This window comes from Mycetomoellerius zeteki, unplaced genomic scaffold (genome assembly GCF_001594055.1).
Source record: "Mycetomoellerius zeteki isolate Tzet28-1 unplaced genomic scaffold, Tzet1.0 scaffold83, whole genome shotgun sequence".
NCBI classification, from domain to species: Eukaryota; Metazoa; Arthropoda; class Insecta; order Hymenoptera; family Formicidae; genus Mycetomoellerius; species Mycetomoellerius zeteki.
Window position 1 is genome coordinate 90546 of NW_017257862.1, and position 23978 is coordinate 114523.

General features: G+C 32.8%; 3 protein-coding genes across 4 annotated transcripts; 1 reads left to right on the plus strand and 2 right to left on the minus strand.

Annotated features, from left to right (window-relative positions):
• Positions 1–6815, minus strand: Pp4-19C (protein phosphatase 19C). Its single transcript, XM_018459522.1, has 8 exons — positions 6739–6815; positions 6531–6621; positions 6413–6437; positions 6002–6187; positions 5755–5907; positions 5273–5524; positions 2554–2792; positions 1–139 (listed from the first exon to the last, which is right to left on the minus strand). The coding sequence occupies exons 4-8, from the start codon at positions 6149–6151 to the stop codon at positions 10–12; spliced, it is 924 nt and encodes a 307-aa protein (XP_018315024.1). The 5' UTR covers positions 6152–6187; positions 6413–6437; positions 6531–6621; positions 6739–6815; the 3' UTR covers positions 1–9.
• A 974-nt stretch (positions 6816–7789) lies between these two features.
• On the plus strand, positions 7790–17968 carry ATPsynbeta (ATP synthase, beta subunit). The gene is made up of 7 exons (XM_018459540.1): positions 7790–7983; positions 11270–11482; positions 11824–12087; positions 12222–12565; positions 13856–14081; positions 17239–17468; positions 17774–17968. The coding sequence occupies exons 1-7, from the start codon at positions 7875–7877 to the stop codon at positions 17945–17947; spliced, it is 1560 nt and encodes a 519-aa protein (XP_018315042.1). The 5' UTR covers positions 7790–7874; the 3' UTR covers positions 17948–17968.
• Positions 17969–20275: 2307 nt separating this feature from the next.
• On the minus strand, positions 20276–23512 carry Nse4 (SMC5-SMC6 complex kleisin component Non-SMC element 1). 2 transcript variants are annotated; one of them, XM_018459493.1, is made up of 8 exons: positions 23430–23512; positions 23124–23293; positions 22959–23051; positions 22137–22267; positions 21302–21413; positions 20809–21111; positions 20615–20730; positions 20276–20369 (listed from the first exon to the last, which is right to left on the minus strand). In XM_018459493.1, the coding sequence occupies exons 2-8, from the start codon at positions 23227–23229 to the stop codon at positions 20310–20312; spliced, it is 921 nt and encodes a 306-aa protein (XP_018314995.1). In that variant the 5' UTR covers positions 23230–23293; positions 23430–23512; the 3' UTR covers positions 20276–20309. The 2 variants fall into 2 exon arrangements, with proteins under 2 accessions (XP_018314995.1, XP_018314996.1); XM_018459494.1 differs by having other exon boundaries at positions 23425–23505.
• Positions 23513–23978: the final 466 nt, after the last annotated feature.

Consider the following 23978-nt stretch of genomic DNA (forward strand, 5'->3'; position numbering starts at 1 on the left):
CAACAGCGTTTATAAAAAATAATCTGCTTGTGGCTTCTTGCTGGGTATTCCGCGGCTTTCCTGCGGTGCTGCTTCAAATATCGTAAAGTCTCTCTGAAGATGCTCGTTTAGTTCCAGTATTGCGGCTACATTACCGCATCTGCAATTATAAAAATGTATAATTAATATAAAAAGATTTAGGTATCCAGGTATTTATAATTACATTCATACATTTTAACCCTTTGAATACTACGACGACTATAGTCGTCCAGCGTTGAATTAGTGCTTACCGTGCACTAATGACAACTATAATTTAACAATTGTTATGTTAAATGTTGTTACTATAAAACATGTTAAAGTACGATTTCCTTCCACCGATACTTTACATTACACGATAAAATTTAACTGCTGTGCTCCTCCGGTGAAGTGACGTTCGCGTCATAATTGTCCCGTACAATGGCGTATTCGTAATTCGACTGTCTATACAACGGAAGCAAAGTGACAAAAAATAACGCCGTATCGAATAGGTTAATAAACGTAAAAATATATTGATAGAAGGGCAAAAAGATTTCTTTTATTAAAATTGTAGAAGTGATAAAAAGTGATATAAAAAAAACCTTACAGAAACAAAATATATAATAACTTACAAGACTGAAGTTTATAAGACGGTACTAAAATCGTACCATCGCTATAAAAGAGAGATTTCGATAAGGACTATTTTTGCCCCTCTCCCTTCCTCGGGATTCAAACGAAACTAGGAGAGAATACCTCTATATCGATTTCATAATTCTCCAGAAAAATATGATCCTAAGAGCCTCGGCACAAAGATGACCGTAAGTGAGTCGTAGGTCAATGCATAATGTTTTGGTCAACCTACAACTATGATTTACGTTCCACGACTCAGTTACGATCATCTTTGCATTTAGTTCCTAAACCTCATCGTTTATGAATTATATTTTGAATTTGAATGGTTTATAGGGGATTTACTTTTCGATGATTGAGATTTTTTTCAACAATGTTTTTGGAATGTCCACTTCCCCTTCATTATTTTCTTATAAACTTGCCAAGAATATCAATTAGAATAATATCAAGAGATGAAAGCAATACAAACGTGTACATACTCTCTGTCATTCATTCAGTACACTGAATCCATGAATACACTAAGTACTTTCATACGCGCCTATAGTGATTCAAGACTATTTGAAGAACTTGCAGATTCGAATTGACGATCATGATTCAAGACAGATATGTAAAGACAACAAGAAATAACAATATGAGTTAAATAGATTGACTTATAAGGAATGCAGAGGGGGGAGTTATAGAGAGTGGTGCAAAATAAATACTCCGCCACAAGTGTCCACTTTGGCCATGTTCCGATATACACTGCCAGTAGAGATGCGCGATTTTTACCGATTTATCGATAGGACCGATTTTGTCCAAAATTTTTGACTAATATTTTTGGAGGCCGATTTATATTCGGTTTTTTCAAGTGAATATCGTAGCATCCGTGCCTTCCGATATTCACTACCAGCAGTAACAATACTGAAAATTTGTAGCATATATGTTGCGTGCATTATAGGTTTTCAGCATTGATAGCATGATGAAATTAGACAAAATCCACAAAGTGTTGTATTGTGAATAACATAGCGGCACAACCAATCAATGATCGCCCTTAAATACTAGCGCGACTTTCATAAAAAATAAATAAAAATAATATATGTTAAAACTGACAAAAACTAAATAATAATATATAAAAATTCGAAAAACATAAAATCGAATTATGAAAATTACATTCATGTCAGTTGCATTTAGGAGCGAAATGTGTGGACGCCATTATTTTGCTGCTGCCCATTTTCGGGAATACAATACCTTGTCTAATTCCATCATGACTGATAGTGAGTAAAAGCCTGCTACGCCGTCTAGAGCAACAGCAACCTCAAATGTAAGAAATATGTGCTTAATTTTCAAACATTAAAAGAAAAGAAAACTAATATATCGGTTTTTTCAATTTTTCGAAAAATTGATGCCGACTATAGTCGGCGCTGGTATCCACCGCTCGTTAGGTGGATGCTGATTAAAGTCGGCGTAGGCATTGAAAAGGTTAAAAGGAGTTTCCTTTGCCACTCACGCGTATGTGTATTCCGATCTGTTTAGGGACTCCAAACAGCGGTCGATGATTCAGCCAGTCAAGTCAAAATTGGTCGATGATTATTGATGATTGCTGAATTACCAACTAATCTTCCCTTGGTTGGCTGAATCATCGACCGCTGTTTTTATTCCCTAAATAGCTCGGAATATACATACGCACACACGCATGCATGAAACATGATTTCCTTTTTTAAAAAACTCAAGATAATCTTAATGTAACATTCTCAAGATCGTTCAAAGTCTAACCAATATCATCATATGATGAATAACTCCGTACCCTAAAACTTTTATATAAACAATTTTTTTCCGAAAGCGTATCTTTCCGAAATAATCCAGTGTGTTGACCTTTTTGTGATACCCTGTATGTAATTTACAATATTTAAAATTTTACTAGAGAGAGAAATTGCAAATAAAGATATTACGTGCCTGTAACAATAATTTGGCGCAGACCAGACGGTCAATACAGTCTCGTTAAAGTGCCACTTGTAGCCCTCCATTACTAGTTGATGAGCTCGACATATCATATCGATATCGTTGGCGGAATTGAACTGCGCTACCACGTCGCTACCAAAGAGATAACCGGCGCCGCGCGGCGACACGCCCCAACCTTGGGTATCCTCAGGATCTGACCATAGTAAATCACACATTGGCCCATCGTGAGGAACCTGCATCATTAAACGAGAAGTATGTAGCACTTTAATGCTTAAAAAATCAAAGATTTTAAACTTTTAAGTGTAATAAAATTTAATTAATATTGAAACTGCGGTGTTGAATAGGACAGTTCTAGGGCAGTTGTTCGTTAAACACAAAAGATTCAAGTTCAATACCAAGACTTATCCCGAATTTTCAACATTAAGAATTTTGAATAAAAACTATTTAAAAATAATAAATATAAGGAGCATAAAGCCACAACGTTGAGACTTTTCTGCTGAAAGTCTTGTATTTAAAATAGTTCCGTTAACAATATAGAAGAATTAATCATAAACGTTTCGGTCGAAATTAGGCCATCTTTAGTATGTCATATAAATAAAAATTAGTGTAAATTAAATAAAAATAAAAAGTGTCAAATTGATAAAATAGTCATAAACGAAGAGTTGGCGCAGAAGTTGATAAAATAAATATAATAAGGTAATATAAGTCAGATTCAGGGTTGTTAACGTTACCGTTTTAAAGTAACGTGTTACAGTTACCATTACTTGCGATAAAAAGTAATACGTTACTCGTTACTCGTTACCGATTGGTAAAAGGAACTTGTTACTTTTAAATAACGATAACGCGTTATTTAAAAGTAACGAAAAAAATCGTTACTTTTCAGAAAATAATTATACTTATATAAATATAGCTACATAAGAAAATAAATCGTTTTTTAATTTATAGTTTTGTTTTATTTTATATTTTATTATATTATATTATATTAGCTTTATTTTAATTTTATTTTATGAATTCTTTATTTGGTTTTGATACTGTTGATACATATCAATTTACATTAGAAATAGCAAAATATTTTTTAACTTTAAATTATGATGGATTTATTTCCCTGAATTTTTCTTTAATAACAATTGTTGTTCAAAATGTTCGTCTGTTAGGCGGTGTCGAAGATTCGACAAAACGAGTCCACCAATATTAAAAAGTCTTTCTTTTAAATTATATTCATCCTGGATGCATCTTTGACACACCATGAACATAGCACACAAAATTTGCGTGATGGAAAAGTGCGGAATAACGGTGATTGGTTACTTCAATAACGAATTCCCTATTCCGCAGTCCTTTTCCGCACCGTGTGATTTCACACTAACTCTATATCAACGGAATAACGAGAAAAGTAACGTAAAATTTCGTTACTCGTTAGACCGGAATCAGACTACGCATTGAAGATTGAGGTTGAAGATTGAAGATTGAAATTTGACCAGTAAGGACAAAGAAATTTTAGCTCCTATTGTTTTGATTGGTCAAATTTCAATCTTTCAATCTTCAATCTCAATATTCAATACGTAGTCTGATTCTGGCCTCTTACTGAAAATTATAACTTAGTTACCGTTACTGTTACTCGCTAGGAAAAATAACTACGTTACTCACTCGTTACTAAAAAAAAGAAAGTAACGAAACCAGTAACTTCGTTACTTTTTTATGTAACGTTAACAACCCTGGTCAGTTGTGGGATTCTCTAAACGTTTTATCAACAATACAGATTACATTAAGTTTGTTTTCTGTTCTTGCACTGATTGCACTAGTTCAAAAAGTGTACACTAAAGTTTTCTGTTCCCAAAATAGCGTCAGCGACATTGTTTTTTGTTCCAGTGCAAAAGAACTCAGTACACGAGTTCACTGTACTGGCTGCATTAGGTCTAGAGTCAATACAAGCAGTACAAGAGGTCAGTTCTTTTTGGCTGAACTTTTGCACCAGTTCATCTTTCTTCCTCTTCTTTCCTCCCGGAGGAAATTCTAATTGTTGTACTTTATTGTTTTATTTATTAAGTAAAGGAGTCCTCAATTAATTCTTACTTATTTGAATTTTTATAAAAAAAAGTATTCTTTTAAAAAGCCACTGCATTTCCATGTTCTATAATGTTCAGTAATTTTTATGATTTTAAAGAAAAAAAGCTGTAAATACAGCAATAAATTAAGTGTTGGGACCATTTTGCCCCCTGTGTGACTGACATAAGATTCTCAGGAAGTATAATCACGAAGAATTAAATATCTTTCCAGAATAGCCATTGACCTACTATTACTTGTTCGTGACCATTATAATCATAATTTTTTAAAGTCTATGACATTTGTGTGCAGTTAGTCAAAGAAGTGTCTCCAATCCTTATCTTTAAGTTATATGTTAAAAGTTACATTTTCAATATTTATTTCTCTCATTTTCATCGTTAACCTACCCTAGAATTTTGCACACGTCAAGTTCGATATTTCAACTTCATTATATGTATAAAGAAAATAGACATTTCTATGGTAACTCAATTTACTAAAGAACCACCTTAATGAAATCAGTTTGCTTTGAAACATATACAGTCACAGATCTGTGACGTGTGTACAATCAAATAACATTAAAACTGCAACATCAATAAGTCAAAATAAACAAATATTAATTTCATTCAATTGTTACAAAAAAAGAATTATGATGAACAGAACGTAATGAACTCACTTCTTGCTTTCTGTCGATAGTTCGAATTTGATCTAATGTTTGAATACTAGGCGATAATCCACCATGAACACAAAAGATCTTGCCATCGATAATAGCAGATAATGATAAATAGTCGAATATCTCTGTGCAATATCGCCATACTGTTATACTGCCGTATTTGCGTAAGCACTCGTCGTAAAAGCCATAAACTTGTGTTATTTGCCGTGATTCATGATTTCCTCTTATTAAAGTAATTCTGTCCGGATAACGGACCTGTGACAAGACATAAACTATAAAATTATATTATAATAGCATATCTGTCAGCTATTTTAGATTTAATTCCTCTTAAATAATTTTTATTCACAAATATAAAGAGAAATTAAAATTCATACATTCATATATATCAAGTAAAAAAGCAACCTGTGTTTTGCTTTTTAATCACTATTCAGACATTTAACGTCTGAATAGTTATTAGGCTCATATTGTTTCATATTTTGACATACCTTTAACGCAAGTAAAAGAAGAAATGTTTCAACACTATAAAAACCTCTGTCTACAAAATCTCCCATAAAAAGGTAATTTGTTTCTGGCACATCTCCACCTACTTTAAATAGTTCCTTCAAATCATAAAACTGTCCATGGATATCTCCACAAACCTAAATAAAGAAAACACCATGTAAGATTTAATGTGTTTAACATTCTGACTCTGACAATCTGATCGCTTTTTTTATGAGAAATAGAAATAATTACTGTCACAGGTGAGTCAACACGTTGTACATTGCTCTCCTCAATCAGAATCTCTCGCGCTTTTGCGCACAGAGCTTTGACCTCGGCTTCCTTGATTATCTCACATTTCTTAAGCTGCTCGATTTGCCGATCCAAGTCACTGGACTCGGCCATTGTACGGCGTCAAGTTGAATTAATTGAAGTTGTTTGCTGGAAAATACAGCTGTTGCTCTTAACTGTAAGGCTAATTCTACAATGTGCTCTTTGTTTCCTGTTGTTGCCTTGCTCTTTGTTTCCTTGCTGTTTGTCTCTTGCCTTCTTGATCAAAAAGGCAAGAGACAAACAGAGACAAACAGCAAGAAACAGGAAACGAAAAGCGCATTGTAGAATTAGGCTATGAGTCTTTGCAATCTCGGTTAGCGCTTTAGGACTCACAGAAGTGACGTAAATCGTGGAATAGCTGTCAAATAAATACGAGATTCAAGTAAGTAACAAGAATGAAAAATGCACACACACGGTGTGAAAGAAATTACATGCCGCACATGGTACTCACGAGTCGTCGTCGTCGTCGTCGTCGTCGTTAGCACTTGGGGTTTCACTGCCGTGATCGATGCATTAAGCGAGCAAACCACCACTGAATTTCTCTTAATAAAATTATAGAAGGTCTCGAACGGGAGTTCCGTATTGGGAAGAGTGTTGGGAATTGGCCGAACTCTCTTCAATGTTGCAAATCAAGCCACAAATCGCTCGTGGTCACTCACTGGGCCGACACCAAAGATTACCAAAGAGCTGTTTTTTATTCCTGCACTAGACCGCACTAGAACTTGATTTCTTGCTTTTGTCAAGTATCAAACATATATTCATTTCACTTTAAGTTTCCAAAGGTACATACTAGCTCAATCACAAGAAAACAGACTTCAATTATACTAAATTGTTTCACATAAACATGGGGCTCGAAGTGAAATGATGGTGAACATGAACTGTATGCGATAGGGGGTCGATTCTGTCTGTATCTTCAAACAAGAGGTTTGTTCGCGTTGCTTGCACCCTTTGCACTTGAATTCTAGTGAATTTACTAGGGAAAAAGAACTTGTACTAATTCATTTAAAGCCCAGTGTCCACGATGCTAGAAATCCGTCCGAGTTCTCGATCCAAGTCCTGAAATAGAAATAGTTGTACTTTGATGACTGTAGATAGCGTTAACACGATAGGATATATGTAAGCGACATACGTAATCCTGTTGTATTGGATCGGAAAATCATTGGGTGCGTTCAGCAGAACGTTTGTTTTGCAACTGTTGTAAGTTTCCTTCGCGCTAATTGGATCATACTTTTAGATCTAGAAGAATGGTCCTATCTCAGCAGACAATCATAAAACGGTTGCAAAACTGTTGAGTCTGCTGAACGCAACCATTGGCTGCGTTCAGCAGAACGTTTGTTTTGCAACTGTTGGAAGTTTCCTTCGCGCTAATTGGATCATACTTTTAGATCTAGAAGAATGGTCCTATCTCAGCAGACAATGGCTGCGTTCAGCAGACTCAACAGTTGAGCGAGCGTTCGCTGCTATTGACGTATTCTTCTAGATCTAAAATTCTGATTGGATGATCTAAAAGAATATACCAATAACAGCGAGCGCTCACTCAACTGTTGAGTCCGCTGAATGCGCCCAATGTGTAGTGTCTAGTGTGTAGTCTGATTCCGGTCTTAGGGAAATTTTGAGAGAATCCCAGATTGCTCTAGGGGGAACTGGGAAAGTCGATAACGGATAAAGGCATTTGGCAACATTGCTGCCCAAGCAGTGATCGCATCTCACATCAGACGATCAGACCACACTGATCGCGGCACATCGCACACGTTCTAGTGGTAGCGTTCGATGGTCTTTTCTTAATCGATCGAACATGATTTTAAACGCTGTAACGAAAGCAGTTCCTGCCTCCTTGAGAGTTATTAAACCTTCTCTCTTGCAAAATGAAATCGCTAAAGTGACAGGCGTCCTCGCTATCAACAGTGAGTACACATTTTTCGATTTACTACTACAGAAATAATCGGCGATTGGCATGACTTACTTTGTTCAAGTATTTGTCGTCTGGATTCGTTTTGATGATAATATTCCGTGAGAAATCGAGCAATTCGGAATTATCGACAACTCCTGTTAATGACAACCGATACATTCTGAATTTCATATGGATCATTTGAAAAAAATTATTTGTTGGTTATATAATCTGTAGTCGATCGGTGTGAATTCCATTTGACAATATGGCGACCTTAACATGTTCTTTTATCCCGTTCATAAAATTTGGCAAACAGATAAAAATGTTCAGTGCGATTATAAACGATGTATTTCTCAGTGCCTTGATCGGAAAGAAATATTTCGTCACAGAACATTTGTTTTTATAATTTGTTTGACAATGGTTTCGAAACAACTGTCGATTGCTGTTCTTTCCTCCGATATATTTTCTATTTAATTATTCTGAAGAGCATATTTCAAAAAATATATATAAGAATTATGTTGTAAAGGTTTCAAAGAATTAATTTTGATGGTTATATATGTTTTTATGTTACGTAACATATTCCTCAAGTTTGCAATGTTCGCAAAGTTTTGGGAGTACCTTGAAATCAACTTCTTTTAGAACAAATAATATTTAATCTATTTATTTATGGCAATATATGTATCTGTAGATGAAGTTAATTCATTGATCTTCAAAAAATATTTTTTTATCTGAAAATATTATTCTAGAATATTTTGTAGAATATTAAAATCTGGATATCGATCATGTGTACGACATTTTCTCTAGGGCGGAAACGTGACAAGTGAAAATTTATATATATATATATATTGGAAGAAAATCTAAAGGAAATAGGCACACAGAGAAGCTATCAGCGTCAGTGTGGCAGGCTGTATTGTTATACATACATACATTCGCAATATACATGCGCAACTTTAATAAGTATACCATATCCAAACGCAATTTGAACTTCGGAAGAGATAGATAAAAAAATGTTCAACACTCACCACTAGAATAGAGACCCAAGTTTTCTTTTCTATTCCACTTACGTATAGTACTCACACATATGTAGAAAAACCCTAAAAGTAAAAAGAATTACGAAAAAGTCATTTAATCCCATTTTCGGAGTCGCTTATAGCGGACTTTAAATCCATTTTTCTAACGAATACAGGGTTGGCATTATTTTACCCACTCCAAAAAAAACCGGGGGTTTTTTTTTGGGTTTTACCTACTTAAAAAAACCTGCAATTTGTGGGTTTTTTGGGTTTTATTGGAATTGTAGAAAAATAAATTTTTAAAACACACATAAAAGGGACGTATTTATAAATATTTAATAAACATATTATATGTATACTAAACTATGACTGAAGTGATATAAAATTCTAACATATACCAATTTTAAGATATATACAGGTGAGTCACTTAAGACCGGTCACACCCGAATAACACCCACAGTTTTGGAGATAGGAAAAAATGTTTCAGATGAAAGCGGAATGGTTTCAAGGGGGACGTATTTTGGTTATGTTGTCTTTCTTCTAGGTGGAGGCGTTAAAAAGATATATACATCACCTCCATTTTCTTAAACGAAATTATATAATTTTTTTTTATACAATATAGTCCCACTAATCGTTTTGCATGAAAGTATTAAGGTAGTGGTAATAAGGTAGTGAATAATGATAAATACAACGTAAACTAAATATTACGTGAAAAAAATATCAAATAATCAATTTTACCAAAAAAATCCCAAAAAACTCAAAAAAAAAACCCCAAAAAACTCCCAATGAAACCTAATGAAACCCTCATAAAATCCAGCGAGTTGAGTTTTTTTTTTTTTTTAAGACCGGATTTTTTTCAACCCTGAACGAATATCAAATTTTCCGAGCGAATGACACTCATTTTAGTTAATAGGAGGTAGGATACTCTAACCGTTATTATCTAACTTCTAACCGTTACTTTTTCAAAACTAATTGGACATCTGAGTAACTTCCCCTGTCAGATTGCTCGAAAATCACGTGATCAAGCTCGCCATCTGCTAGCTCACATCTCAGATTTACATTACCGATCACATCTTTTGAATATAGGGCCTCTTTCACCAATCCCGATTAATGCTAATCGATGGTTAACTCAATCACCACGATTGTCAACGTGAGAACTAAACATAGTTTGTCTCACAATCAGAAGAGTAAGAGAGAGGAAAAGCTCTGATAGTGATACACTACTGTTGGCAGCTCTACGAGTTGAACGTCGATTAGTTTAATCAGGAGTTGGTGAAAGAGGCCTATAGTTGAATGTCCAGATAACACACATGTCCATAAATGAGAAAACATAAGGCATCTTATAACATTGTTCACTGGGTAAACTAGTGCAACACTGGTGTAATCGAATACAAATCGATTTGCATTATTTTCAATAGATTTGTTTTTTTATTTCTGCACTCACGACGTCTTTTGCAAAAATGTCTTTAATTATGTACATATACACATATACATACATATATAAATATTTTCACTTTTCTCGTTTCTCTCTCCATTCTAGGGAAAAAATTATATAATTGATACCCTGAGCCGAAATATCGACAACTTTCCTATTGGTAATTTTGACCGCCATTTTCGACGTGTGTGGATGTAGTCCGATAAGCGCTTAGTATTATTAATAATTTTTTTAAGGAGGGCACCTTATGTAACGTGCTGAAACTGGCTCAGTACGCCATTCTTTAAGTGTATTGCCGAAATTAAGATAATTTAATATAAAGTTACTAGTTACTACGCGTACCACAAGTGCTCGGTGTAAACTAGGGACACAGATGGAAAAAGCTACATTTAATCTAACTCTATCCGAAACGAATCGAAACCGTACACAGCGTACACATTCTGTTCCAACTGAATCTACACTTTGTGCATTCCTGTTTGGATACGTTTGTGTCAAGTGGTCTGTTTTCTGTTCCTGCACTAAACTGCTCTGGAACTCTCTTTCTCGCTTTCGACAAATATCGAACGTATATCTATGTCACTTTAGGTTCCAAAAGTGTACACTGGTTCAGCCACAGAAAACAAACCTAATACGTGTTAAACAATTGAAAAGCACCTGTTAGTTGCAAAATGCATTATGTAATTATTAATTATTATCACTGCTACCATAAGTATCACTGAATCTTAACATATCTCATAAAAAATTAACAAAAATTGATAGGTTTTTTCTTTTTGGATGTACACAATTTCTTTTTAGATGTATATAATTATATACAAATTTTTTGAGGTTTAAATGTAAAATTTAATTATCTTAAATAGGAAGAGACTATGCTGCCAAAGCCGCGGCTGTATCCAAAGGTGGTGCGCAAGGAAAGGTAGTTGCTGTCATTGGTGCTGTTGTTGATGTACAATTTGATGATGCTCTCCCACCTATACTTAATGCTTTGGAGGTACAGAACCGTACACCTAGACTGGTACTCGAAGTTGCCCAACATCTTGGAGAAAATACAGTGCGCACCATTGCTATGGATGGTAATATTTTGTATATATTATAAGCGCAATATATAAGAGATTTATAAATTTTAATTATAGATTTAAAATAGCACTAAGATCCGCTTCAACAAAAAATAGGTATTTCTCATATTTAGTTAAAAATTTATTCTTATCGGTCCTATTTTTGAACATATATTGTTTAAAAATAAACTAATGATGTGTAAAAGGGCTACGAACCAAGCTCGATGTTTTTGCTAATAACTTTTATATAAGCAACAGATCAAAATTGATGACATATATTGTTTAATTATATATTTCTTGTGCATAAATATAAATTGACATTTTGTCGATTTAATAATAAATTACTCTTACTGTTATAGGTACGGAGGGTTTAGTACGTGGTCAAAATGTGTTCGATTCTGGATTCCCTATTCGTATTCCTGTGGGAGCCGAAACCTTAGGCCGTATCATCAATGTAATTGGTGAACCCATTGATGAACGTGGACCTATCCCCACAAATAAGTTGGCCCCTATTCATGCAGATGCTCCTGAATTTGTAGACATGTCCGTTGAACAAGAGATTCTAGTCACTGGCATCAAAGTCGTGGACTTGCTGGCTCCCTATGCTAAGGGTGGAAAGATTGGTATGACATAATTTGCGATAGTATTAGAACTTTGAAAATGTAAAATCCAGTCGGATTTATTTAGTAATATTATTGGAATTATTAATTATCCATCTTAATATGTCCATATTATGAATTATTTTAATATATAACAGGCCTATTTGGTGGTGCTGGAGTCGGAAAAACTGTACTTATCATGGAACTAATCAACAATGTGGCCAAGGCTCATGGTGGTTATTCAGTGTTTGCTGGCGTGGGTGAAAGAACGCGCGAGGGTAACGATCTCTATCATGAGATGATCGAATCTGGTGTAATTTCTCTCAAGGACAAAACCTCTAAAGTAGCACTAGTTTATGGGCAAATGAATGAACCGCCTGGCGCCCGCGCCCGTGTAGCTCTCACTGGTCTCACCGTCGCCGAGTACTTCCGTGATCAGGAAGGTCAGGATGTACTGTTATTCATTGATAACATCTTCAGGTTTACTCAGGCTGGTTCCGAGGTAAATAGACAACATAATTTATTTAGTAAAGGAGAATGTTAAGGCCATTTCTTGACCAATATGAAAAAGTTCCGAGATATACAAATTATATATCATATTAAACGGCTACTCAAGCGGATTCGAATGGTATGTCGCTTATCTTAGGGAAACATCAGGATCGTGAAAAAAATTTGGCTTTGAAATTCTGAGATTTAGATCTAAAAAAAAGTGATTATATAAAATTTCTTCAATAAATACTACACATTTTTTCAGAATATATATAAGTAATATGCATACTGATATTAAAAGTATTAAAAAAACAATGATAACATTTTTCATGTTTTATTAGAGCTGCGTTCCACTTAACGCTCATAATGCTCGCTACCATCATTTGTTCTTGCTTTTTGATAAACAATAAGGATGAAATAATTCAACAAGCGTTAAAAGCATCTAGTAATACGCCTGCGTGTTCTATTCCTACTACGCCTTTGGTACATGTATAGAAATTATAAAAGTAGTGCTATAGTGAATACAAAAGTTATGTTTTATTGCGTTATATAATTATGACGTCAAATTGTACGTCTTACCATATTTGTAATACTCCTATATTGCTAACGCAGCCACGTTTTGGGTGTGGGAGATGTGCAAAAACAATGAGATAGAAAATAATCCTCACTTCCACACATGTGGATAAGATTGGTTAGGACGCGCGCATGCGTATTGAAGGCTTCAAGTATGTACGTACACTAAGCGAGAGGTAGATATCGGTCGCATGTTGGCTGTGTTCCAAAATTTACTGCCAGTATTGAAAATCTATAGTGCACGTGTCTACGTAAACTATAGATTTTCAGTACTGACAGTAAATTTTGGAACAAAAGCCATAATACTACTATATATTGCTAATGCAGCTCGAGACCTGGTGAAAACACCATGCTGCAGACGATATCTATCTCTCACTTAGGCCCGATTTCACAATATATGGTTGCCTAAAGATTAAAGGTAACCAAGAAATTCATGAATGAATTTCATTGATAAATCTGTTGGTAACCTTTAATCTTTAGGTAACTATATATTGTGAAAACGGGTCTTAGAGGGCATAGGCGAGTGCGTACACAACGCAGGCGTGAGCGTACACGAATGAATTCATCGTAATGTATATAATACTGTTTAATTGGGTATCACCATTTGGTGCATTGTTGAAATCCTACATTCTTATATGAAATATTTTTTTCAAATATCTTGTTTTCGAGATACTTTATCGGTCCGGAACTTTTTGTCACTTTGTATAATGTATATAATACATGTTTTTAGGTGTCTGCTTTGTTGGGTCGTATTCCATCTGCTGTGGGTTATCAACCTACGTTGGCTACTGATATGGGTACTATGCAAGAACGTATCACCACGACAAAAAAGGGATCCATCACTTCTGTTCAAGCCATTTATGTACCTGCTGATGACTTAACAGATCCTGCTCCCGCTACCACTTTTGCTCACTTGGACGCTACAACCGTATTGTCACGTGCCATTGCTGAATTAGGTATGTATCTCTTGATAAATTATATCACTGGCGCTATACTGGATTAGTATACATACAAAGTATCTAAATACAGTGACATAATGAAATTAACTTTGATAATGAAATAATACATGTATATTCTGTAAAAACTTGAAAACATCATTATTGGATATTTAACCATTTAAACAAAATTTGTTAACCATAGACCAGAGCATTCAGAATTTTTCTGCGAAAAAATTAGCAGCTAGCTATTTTTGTATGGACCTTTATTTCGTCGTTCTGAATAATGTCTCGTCCCTATCGATGCGACCTCTGCTTAAAATTTTATTGAGGGCCAAAAGTAAAAAAAAAAAGCAATTTTGCGAATATCTCAAAATCTATTGGCTCTACGATAATGCCTAGTTCAGATTAGCTCAGCAGCAAGTATCAAGCAGCTGAGCAACAATCAACCAGCAAGGCGATATTTTTTACGCCACTGTAAATATCGCCTCGCTGAGTTATAGTTGGAAAATTCTCAACAAAAAAGGTCTTGTGAGTTCTTCCGTAGGAGCAGCCATTTCCATGTACTACAGTTTCAAAGTTTGAACACATTTAAAAGAAATGCGCCTAGTACTCTACCTCTGGGGTGGTGTGAAAAGGAATGACCTCTCAGAAGCATGATTCTTCAAACTTCAAAGCTATAGTATACGGAAAAGATTGCTCCTACGAAAAAAACTCGTAAAATCTTTTTTGTAGAGAATTTCCTAATCTACAAATATCTGTAAATAGTAACTATTTTTGCCGTAGAAACAATAAATTTTGATATATTTGCGAAAAACTGCTTTTTTTAAACTTTGACCTTCTATAAAATTTTAAGCGGGATCACATCGATAGGGACTTTTGAAATATTGTTTGAACGACGAACTAAAAGTTCATTCAAAAATTTAGTTAGCTGCTAATTTTTCCGCAGATTTGTCACATTTTTGTCTAATTTTCCTAGATTACCATTGTGCCACGGCACACGAGTATACTGCGAACATTTTAGAGAAGGTAAAAAGTGAAAAATGTATAAATAAGTAAAAAAAAATGAGTAATATGCGAAAAAAATATTTAAAAATCTTTCATGAGTGAAAAACGCCACATTCGGTCAATGTGGTTTTTCCTGTCTAATAATTTTTGTTTTGTGAATCATGCAATTTCCAGTTCAAGCTGTGTACTGATTATTTGTCGGTCTTGAAGCACAGTCCTAAACCGAAGCTGAGTAATAATATCACAAATTAAATTGACAAGCAATTCAATATTATTGCTGCAATAAGCAATTTTAGAAAGCTGTAAATAATTAATGATTTTATGCCAATCTTTTAAGCATCTTAAAAGCTGTAAATAATTTATTACGAAAATTGTTACCCCAGAGATTCGAATCTGAATCTCTTATATGGGAGATTATATAAAGAAGAAAAATTATTCTTAAGAAAAATGATTAGGCACGAAGAACCGCCTTGATTGAATATGGCGTTACTCACGTGTATTTATTTTCATCGGTCAATTCCTTACTTAATACTAAAAGATCTTTCTAAAATTGTGAAAATTACTTAAATTTTATTATGTTTACTCTCATTTTAACCACAAACCGATATTGTCATTATAATAAAATCACTTTTACAATAATAAGAAAAAAAAAATAAAAGCTTTCTCACTGTTTATCTTTTAATAAGAAATAGAAATTAAAGGCCCATAATGGTCGAAGCTGAATCTTTGATGCTTAAATAATTCAATATGAGAATTTATATATACTACATATATGTACATACTACGAAGAGGAGAGAACTCCATAAAGAAAAATGGGGCTGGTTTAGGCGTCGAATTGGGAGGAATCCGCAGAAAAGAATAACTTGCTAATTTAGACGCCATTTGCAATATCGATTTTACCTCACTTTATTTGGTGGCTTTATTGATGTCTCTCAGCTCGATGTTTTATATCCCTGTGCGTTACAACGATCTTTGAAATTGCAAAGATGTCATGCTGGATTCGTGGATGTAAAGGAAGAAAAAAAGATACTTTGGAAAAGAAAAGTAGTCTGTTTGAATCTCTCGCACAGTAAGTATAGCAGTATTTTTTTATAATTGTAAAGATACGTCTGAAACTATATGTAATGTTGTTGTATTTTATTAAATGAAAATGAACATGATTTGAAAGTGTCCGAATAAAAAAAGACTTCCTTACAATTAGAAGCACAAATCAGAGAAACAAACATATGCAGTCTGTACAATTAGTATAGCTGATTGCTTTTTTACAAATGGTGTCTAAATTAGTAAGTTACTCTTTTCAGCGGACTTCCTCAAATCGGCGCAAAAACCAGTCCCACTTTTTCTACTCGTACGGTATCAAGTTGAATCGCCTCCCCTCTTTTACTTCGTGGTATATACATATGTATGTACCATATTTGTGTAGTCATTTTGAACTACGCGCCGAAATTTTATCGGACTTAAAAACACAGATAACTGAAATATCACAATTAAATTTTGATGCTCAATAGGCATATCTATTAAAGAAATCTAAAGAAATCATTAATCTGAGCATGAAGTACTCAGCTCACTTCAGACTCAGTTTATGATCCATCGAAAATCGGAGTAATATAACGTAATAAGCTGTAAAAAATTGACCAATCATAATCGATTATCCTTACATTTGACTGTAATTAGTCAATTTCTTACGATTTACCACACCTTATTATTCCCATTATATAAATGGCCTTCAGAGATAAAGAACTAGTGGACATTAACAATAAACAAAATTAAATTAGGTACTATTTGTCTTCTGAACGCTGCCATTGTTTTCTACGCAACTAGTAGCGACAATAACGCAACTATTCAGATTCTATCTAATCATATTAAATTGACAAAGTTTAAAATATGCAAACTGTAAAGTAACTAAGAAATTAGATATTAGTTACTAAAAAGAAATAAAACTAAGTTAAGTTGTAGTTACAGTCGGAAAAGAAGGAATAAAATCAAGTTAAAATTATTGAAAAAAAAGTAATTCTAACTGTAACTTAGTTATAAGTAACTAATTACTTTCCAACTCTGTCTTTTAATATGCACTAATTTAGTGTAATGCTAGTGACCGAATTCGCTATCTGAAAATTATATCTATTGTATCAGTCAATAATTCTTCGAGTATGTATTTACTGGCATATAGGTATTTATCCAGCTGTCGATCCTCTCGACTCCACATCCCGCATCATGGATCCCAATATTATCGGCACAGAACATTATAATATCGCCCGTGGTGTACAGAAGATCCTTCAAGATTATAAGTCGCTACAGGATATCATTGCAATTTTGGGTATGGACGAATTGTCAGAGGAAGATAAGCTGACGGTTGCACGTGCGCGTAAAATCCAAAGGTTTTTGTCCCAGCCATTCCAGGTGAGAGAAAACACCTGATACACTGTGGGTGTGTTGAGTGTTCCACTAGGCAGTCTTGGCGTTCATAATGCTCTTAAGTATCAATTGCACTTGTTTAACATTTGAAATACATAAACTTTAAACAAGATTTTCCCTAATCGGCATATTTACTTTCAAAATTTCTTTTATATATGGTGGGATTGAAATCTTGCACACACCACGCACACACAGCCAAGTATTTTATTTAATAAGCAATTTGCCTAAATTTTTTTAGGCTTTACTTAAATTCCAATGTGACATGCATTAAAAAGTTTATAATATTTTAGGTCGCCGAGGTGTTCACTGGTCATGCCGGCAAACTAGTACCATTACAAGAAACTATCAAAGGATTCCAAAAGATTTTGGCTGGAGAATTGGATCACTTACCGGAAGTAGCATTTTACATGGTTGGTCCGATCGAAGAAGTAGTAGCGAAAGCGGAATCGTTGGCCAAACAATAAATTAATTTAGTCGTCTTAAAAGCGTTGTTAACATTTTATTCGATCATCATTCATTCGCAAAAGCAACCTTCTATTACATGGTTGACACAAATCGAATAGTGTGGGTTTTAACTGTCTATCAAAATTGATTTTAAGTACTTATCCTCTCTCTCTCTCTCTCTCGTCAAAATGTAAATTTTATTTTGCCCTGCATTACTGTTATTGGCTGTGTCAAAATTTACTGCCAGCGCTGAAAATACTACAATTTACGTTATGTGCACTATAGATTTTTAATACAGGCAGTCAATTTTGGAACATAGCCATTATAACATAGTTTTTATAAGCTAACCCAGTCCAGAATTAAAATAAAGATAAAAGAATAAAAATTAGATCAAAATAACTTACAAAGTTGTTAGAAAAACATTTTATTACATATTAAATAAGTTGAAATGTTAATAAGTTTAAACAAAACAAACATTATTGTTATTGCATACACAGGTTTTCTGGTAATTAATGATAAAACTCGTATAGAGGCAAAATGGGTTAAACTGAAAAGAAAAGTCCTGTACCATTTTGCAATTTTCGCAATAGTTCACAAGATATTAATTACTAAAAATCGCTAAATATTGGTTTTCAACTATTTTTTACTCAAATACTACCAACTTTACAGAAAAACAGCATGAGACAAAATTGTTTATTTTCTTCTCATAAAGTTCTGAAAATTTTTTCAGAATTTTTTAATACCGTATTTTCTTATATTAGTAAAAATAAGAAAATGCAGTACTAAAAAGTTGGTAAAAAATTCTAAAAAAAATTCTTAGAACTCTATGAGGAAAATAAATAATTTTTGTTTGGTATTGTTTTTCTGTAAAATTGATAGTATTCGAGTATAAAATTATTGAAAACCAATATTTAGCGATTTTTAATCATTAATATCGTGTTAACTATTGCGAAAATTGTAAAATGGTAGAGAATTTTTCTTCTCTTCAATTTAATCCATTCTATCTCTGTGCGAGTTTTATCATTAATTATCAGGCATCCGGTATAAAAACAAAATAATTTTTAAGAAGTTCATAGTTTTGGTGGGATCCAACCAGATTCTGGCAACAAAAAGATTAAGGCCCGATTGCACCAACGTTACTTTGACTTTAAGCAAGACTTAAAACTTTATCTATCCTCGTTTAAAGCGAAAAAGAGACAGAGACAGAGAAAATTTTAAAGTCAAGTACATTGAGGCAACCGGGTCTAAGGCAAATAATGAGGATTTGTGATCTTTTTATTTCTATATTGTTCTATAATTAATAATTCATACTCATTTTCCAAGAAAGTAATATAATTTTATTTAGAAATGTCAAAATAAGGCTTTAACAGAATCTTAAGACATTAGTAGTGTTGGTGCCATACACGAATGCACATACGTGAAAAAGTGACTCGTCTAACATCACTGATTACTGGCACTACACTACTACGGCTACGTTCCGATATTCACTGCTAATATTGAAAATTTACAGTATTATACATTACATACACTACAAATCTTCAACACTATCAGTGAATATTGGAATACAGCGTTCATCAGCGCCTTTCAGCAGGGCGGGAAGAAAAGAAAAAATTAAAGCTGGAAACTATCGGGTACATTAGGTAACATCTGGTAAGTTTGCGATCAAAATAAAATTAAAAAGCCTTTAAAAACAAAATACATTTTGATTAGAGGTTAAAATCAATTTTGATCAGTTAAAATCAGTTTTGATCACTGGCTAGATCAAAACAAAAAAAAAAAGAAGTCTTTTCCACCAATTCTGCCATCTAATTAAATTTATATTCTCGATTCAGTTTTATCCTATCATAGTTGCTTAAATGGGATATAACTGAACAAATACTAAAAGTGTTTGATTGAGAACATAAAAGAAGCGAAAAAATATAAAAATTGAACTTTATCACAATATGAAATATTACTACAATAAATTGTATTTATTAAAGTTTTACTTTGAAAGGCTGCTTCATGCTTTACCTTCTTTTTACAAAAGCGCTTATTAGAAATTATTAGACATGAATGTATTCAATCAAAGTACACATTAACATATACTACTTCTAGACTTTCTCTGTAGATGTGATCGATATGAACGTGTCACTAATTAATACCATACAATCACAATGTATATGTTAGATATTATTAAAGTTAAAAGATATTAATAAAGTTTTTAAAAAAACAATGTCTATTATGCAATATACGAAATATATCTTTCAATAATTTTCAATTTAAGCAGTGAAAAAATAATGCAATATATTATTGAAAATCTAATACAATATCATAAATATACGAGTAAATTTAATAAAATCATGGTTTTTTTTTTATATTGGTAGAAGGAGAGCATATTCATAATCATTTTTCTTCGTCAAAATTAATCATTGGTTGTTCCAATCGGTATGCCTTTTTTAATATCTAAAAAAAAATTTATAAATTTTTATAATTTTGTAATGTTCTTTCTACAATTTTAATAAGCTTAATATATCTTCAATTTAATTAGTCACAGAATATACCATATGTAATCAAAAGTTTATAAAATGGCTTTTATATATGTAAAACTGTAAAAGTAGTAAAATATCTTATCTATTAAAACTGAAATCGGATATGCTTAAAAAACCATTGTAGAGAACTTTTTGAGGTTTTAAAGTTTTTCAACTTACTCTCCATTGTTCCATATTTAATGATGTAACATTCTGAATGCCCATTCTATTGGTAGATCGTTTTTCTTGTGAATTTACTTCTTTGCGGCATGGTTCCACAACAAGACTTCTATGATCTGAGATAAAAACGATCATTAAATTTGTATAATAAATAAGAAAGTGATAGAACTTTACTTGAAAAAATAAAAAGATACCTTTTTTCAATTTGACTACTCCATCTTTTACAAGGAACGATATGTATAACATATTTCTAATACTTCTTCCGAAATCATCGGGATGCAGAATCAGTTGAAAGAAATCAAGTGGTTTCCCTGCTTCCTTACAATAACATGTGATTAACTTTTTAATCTTCCTCACAGTACGTTCCACACTGTCTTCATCCTTCGTATTTACATTTGGCACCAGTTTATCAGGTACTGTCACTGCAACTTGCGATGCTATTCTCTGTTCAGGTTTCTTCCTAACTATTGCCTTCTTCTCCAAAGGATCCAATGTACCTGAAATAATAAAAAGTACAAAAATTTTTGGCTAGATTCTTGAATATAGAAAGCAGTATATGGACTTGAAATTACTTGACGATATGCCTAAAAAGAACATTTAAAAAGAAAAAAAATATATATATACAAAATTAATATTTGCAATATAAATTCTTTTATGTTTATAATATATATCAATAGTTAAACAGACCTAATAGTGTGCTACTATTAGCAATCCTTTTGAATAATTTTGTTACTCCTCTTTCTAAAAGTGACCAGTTTGGAGACTGTGATTCTTCCGATGTTTCTTGCAAATATTTTACCTAAATAACAAACATGGATGTAGGGTGTTTTCTAGTAAGAAACACAGATGACACAATATAACACTGTGAATCATTACATTCTTGTTGTTTACCAATGTCAAAGATGATACCATCACTTTGTCACATTGTGTTAAAAGCACTTGGAAAGCACCAATAAGCAATAACAGGTACTTGATAGTAGAAAAATAATAAGATAAACTATTTAGAAAAAAAAATAGTATTTAGAAAATAGTAACATATGTGATATTTTGCGAACAATTTCAATGTAGACCAAGTTTTAATATATATTGTTAGTACTGAAAATCTGTAATTCACGTTACATATACTGTACACACATTCTACAATAAGCCATTAGTAATAAATCAGAAGTCAGAAGCTAAAAACTCTGACCTATCGTAATCAATTATTCTTTTCATATTCTGCTGTGATTTGTGTCAATTTCTATCTGCCTTCCGATTTATTATTAATGGCTTATTGTAGAATATGCCTAAATTTTCAGTACTGGTAGCGTATATTGTAATATGACTATAATACATGTCCATTTTTACTAATGTAGATTAACTTTTATCTCAGTTCAATTTACTCTTCAACTTTTTCTAATGTTTAAAAATAGAAAAAGATAGAGTTAGTTAAACTGAGATTAAAATTAATTTACATTGGTGGAAATAAGTAATAGACAAATAAATATAAGTATATAATTATAATTTTTAGCAAAAAAATTACCAATTTTTGTGAAAAGTCGATATGATCATAGTCACGCATTCTTTTCGTCAGTGAGATAGTACAGGTTTTTAGAACTTTAGAAGATGATGTCATCATTTGTGAATCAATAAGAACCTCCTGTTGATTAGAAACTGAAAATATAAATCAAATACAGATTAACTCTTACAATACAAGGTACAATTTGATGCCTCATCTGTCCAAACATGGGTCACTAGAATCCATCTGTTTTTTTCACATATTTTTCTTAGAATGGTTAAAAAATCTCTACAAATTCACCAACATATTTTCAACTTTCTAGAATAAATATTGAAACTTGATTTTGGAAAATAATAAAATGTAGTATAATTTATAATTACCGAAAGACTCAGAAACTTGCACGAACAGGAATCACTAGTGACCCGACCTTGTACGACGAGTGTTAATGTAATAAATATATATATATATATGTATATTTATTCTAAAAATTTGCAAACTCTCGAATGGCGATATTATGAGTGTGTTACGTTTTGGACTTGTCGCGCTTATAAGCATCATTTGTTCTTGTTTAATATTCGATAGATAACAAGGCTGAAATGATACTTACAGCATGTGAGTGTAAAAACAAAAAATATCCCTTGTTTCAATAACTTAAAGTATGAACATATATATATCTTACATTATGCATTAAACACATATAACAAATTTGTATATACATATTATATACAGTTTATCTTGAAGTTTATCTTACATATTATAATACTTCATTTTATAATATAAAACTGTGCATATTTATATATGAGAATAGTATTGTATGTATAAAATATAACTTAAAGCTTTCTATACCTTTTTCTTGTATACTTGTTTCATAAGTAACATTGTCAACTAAGTTTATGGCTTCATCCAATTTATTTATCGTGGTATCATTGATCACCTCTTCTGCAAATTACTTATTAATTGATTGCATATTAGGTACAAAAATCAAAAAGAAGATAAAAAATAAGTTTTTACGTAAAACTAATGTCTGTTGCAAGGCATGCTTTAAGCAACTTTTACGTTCCCTGGAAGATCTTGCATTGGAATTTAACGAATTCATTGAATTTCTGCCGTTAAACATTTTGATGAAATATTTAGAGTTTCTGTACTCCTTTTTCCAACAAGAAACAACAATACCTTACGTTCTACAAACAAAGATGAGAAAATTTTAGATAATATTAATATTAAAGATTAATGATTATATATAATAAAAAAAATTAATATATCTTCCCGAGCACACATCAACACTTTTAATAATAGATAATTAAGATTTTACATTACCGTTTCTATTATCATCAAAACATTAAAGCTTCTTCTTCTTCTTCTTAATAATTAATAGCTCCTGTCTCCATAAAATATGCAGAGGCAATACGGCCAGCAGATCACGTCTAAAGGCCATTACACTGACAAAAATTTTAGTCGTAATCGTAAGGCCGGAATCAGACTACGCATTGAAGATTGAGATCGAAGATTAAAGATTGAAATTTGACCAATGAGGACAAAGGAATTTTAGCTCCTATTGTTTTGATTGGTCAAATTTCAATCTTTCAATCTTCAATCTCAGGGCCCTGGCATACTAAAAACTTAAGGCAGTAATGCAGGGTCTACAATAGAAGTCGTAGCAGTCGTAGGGTCTCAAGTCGTAGAAAATTGACCAATCACAGTCGAATATAAGAAGAATAATCAACTGTAATCGGTTAATTTTCTACGACTTAAGACCCTACGACTGCTACGACTTCTATTGTAGACCCCGCATAAGACGTAAGCAGTAATGCGTGGTCTACAATGGGCAGTAGCAGTAGTGGATTAAGGAGTAGACGCAGAAATCAA

Coding starts and splice junctions, on each gene's coding strand:
- Pp4-19C (XM_018459522.1), bottom strand. CDS start 6,151: ATGGCCGAGTCCAGTGACTTGGATCGGCAAATCGAGCAGCTTAAGAAA. Junction 5,525..5,754: donor TTCTTTTACTTGCGTTAAAG/GTATGTCAAAAT, acceptor GTCTTGTCACAG/GTCCGTTATCCGGACAGAAT. Junction 2,793..5,272: donor CTATCGACAGAAAGCAAGAA/GTGAGTTCATTA, acceptor TTAATGATGCAG/GTTCCTCACGATGGGCCAAT.
- ATPsynbeta (XM_018459540.1), top strand. CDS start 7,875: ATGATTTTAAACGCTGTAACGAAAGCAGTTCCTGCCTCCTTGAGAGTT. Junction 7,984..11,269: donor AGGCGTCCTCGCTATCAACA/GTGAGTACACAT, acceptor TATCTTAAATAG/GAAGAGACTATGCTGCCAAA. Junction 17,469..17,773: donor TTTTGTCCCAGCCATTCCAG/GTGAGAGAAAAC, acceptor ATAATATTTTAG/GTCGCCGAGGTGTTCACTGG.
- Nse4 (XM_018459493.1), bottom strand. CDS start 23,229: ATGTTTAACGGCAGAAATTCAATGAATTCGTTAAATTCCAATGCAAGA. Junction 21,112..21,301: donor TAATAGTAGCACACTATTAG/GTCTGTTTAACT, acceptor TTATTATTTCAG/GTACATTGGATCCTTTGGAG. Junction 20,731..20,808: donor AGTAGTCAAATTGAAAAAAG/GTATCTTTTTAT, acceptor TTTTTATCTCAG/ATCATAGAAGTCTTGTTGTG.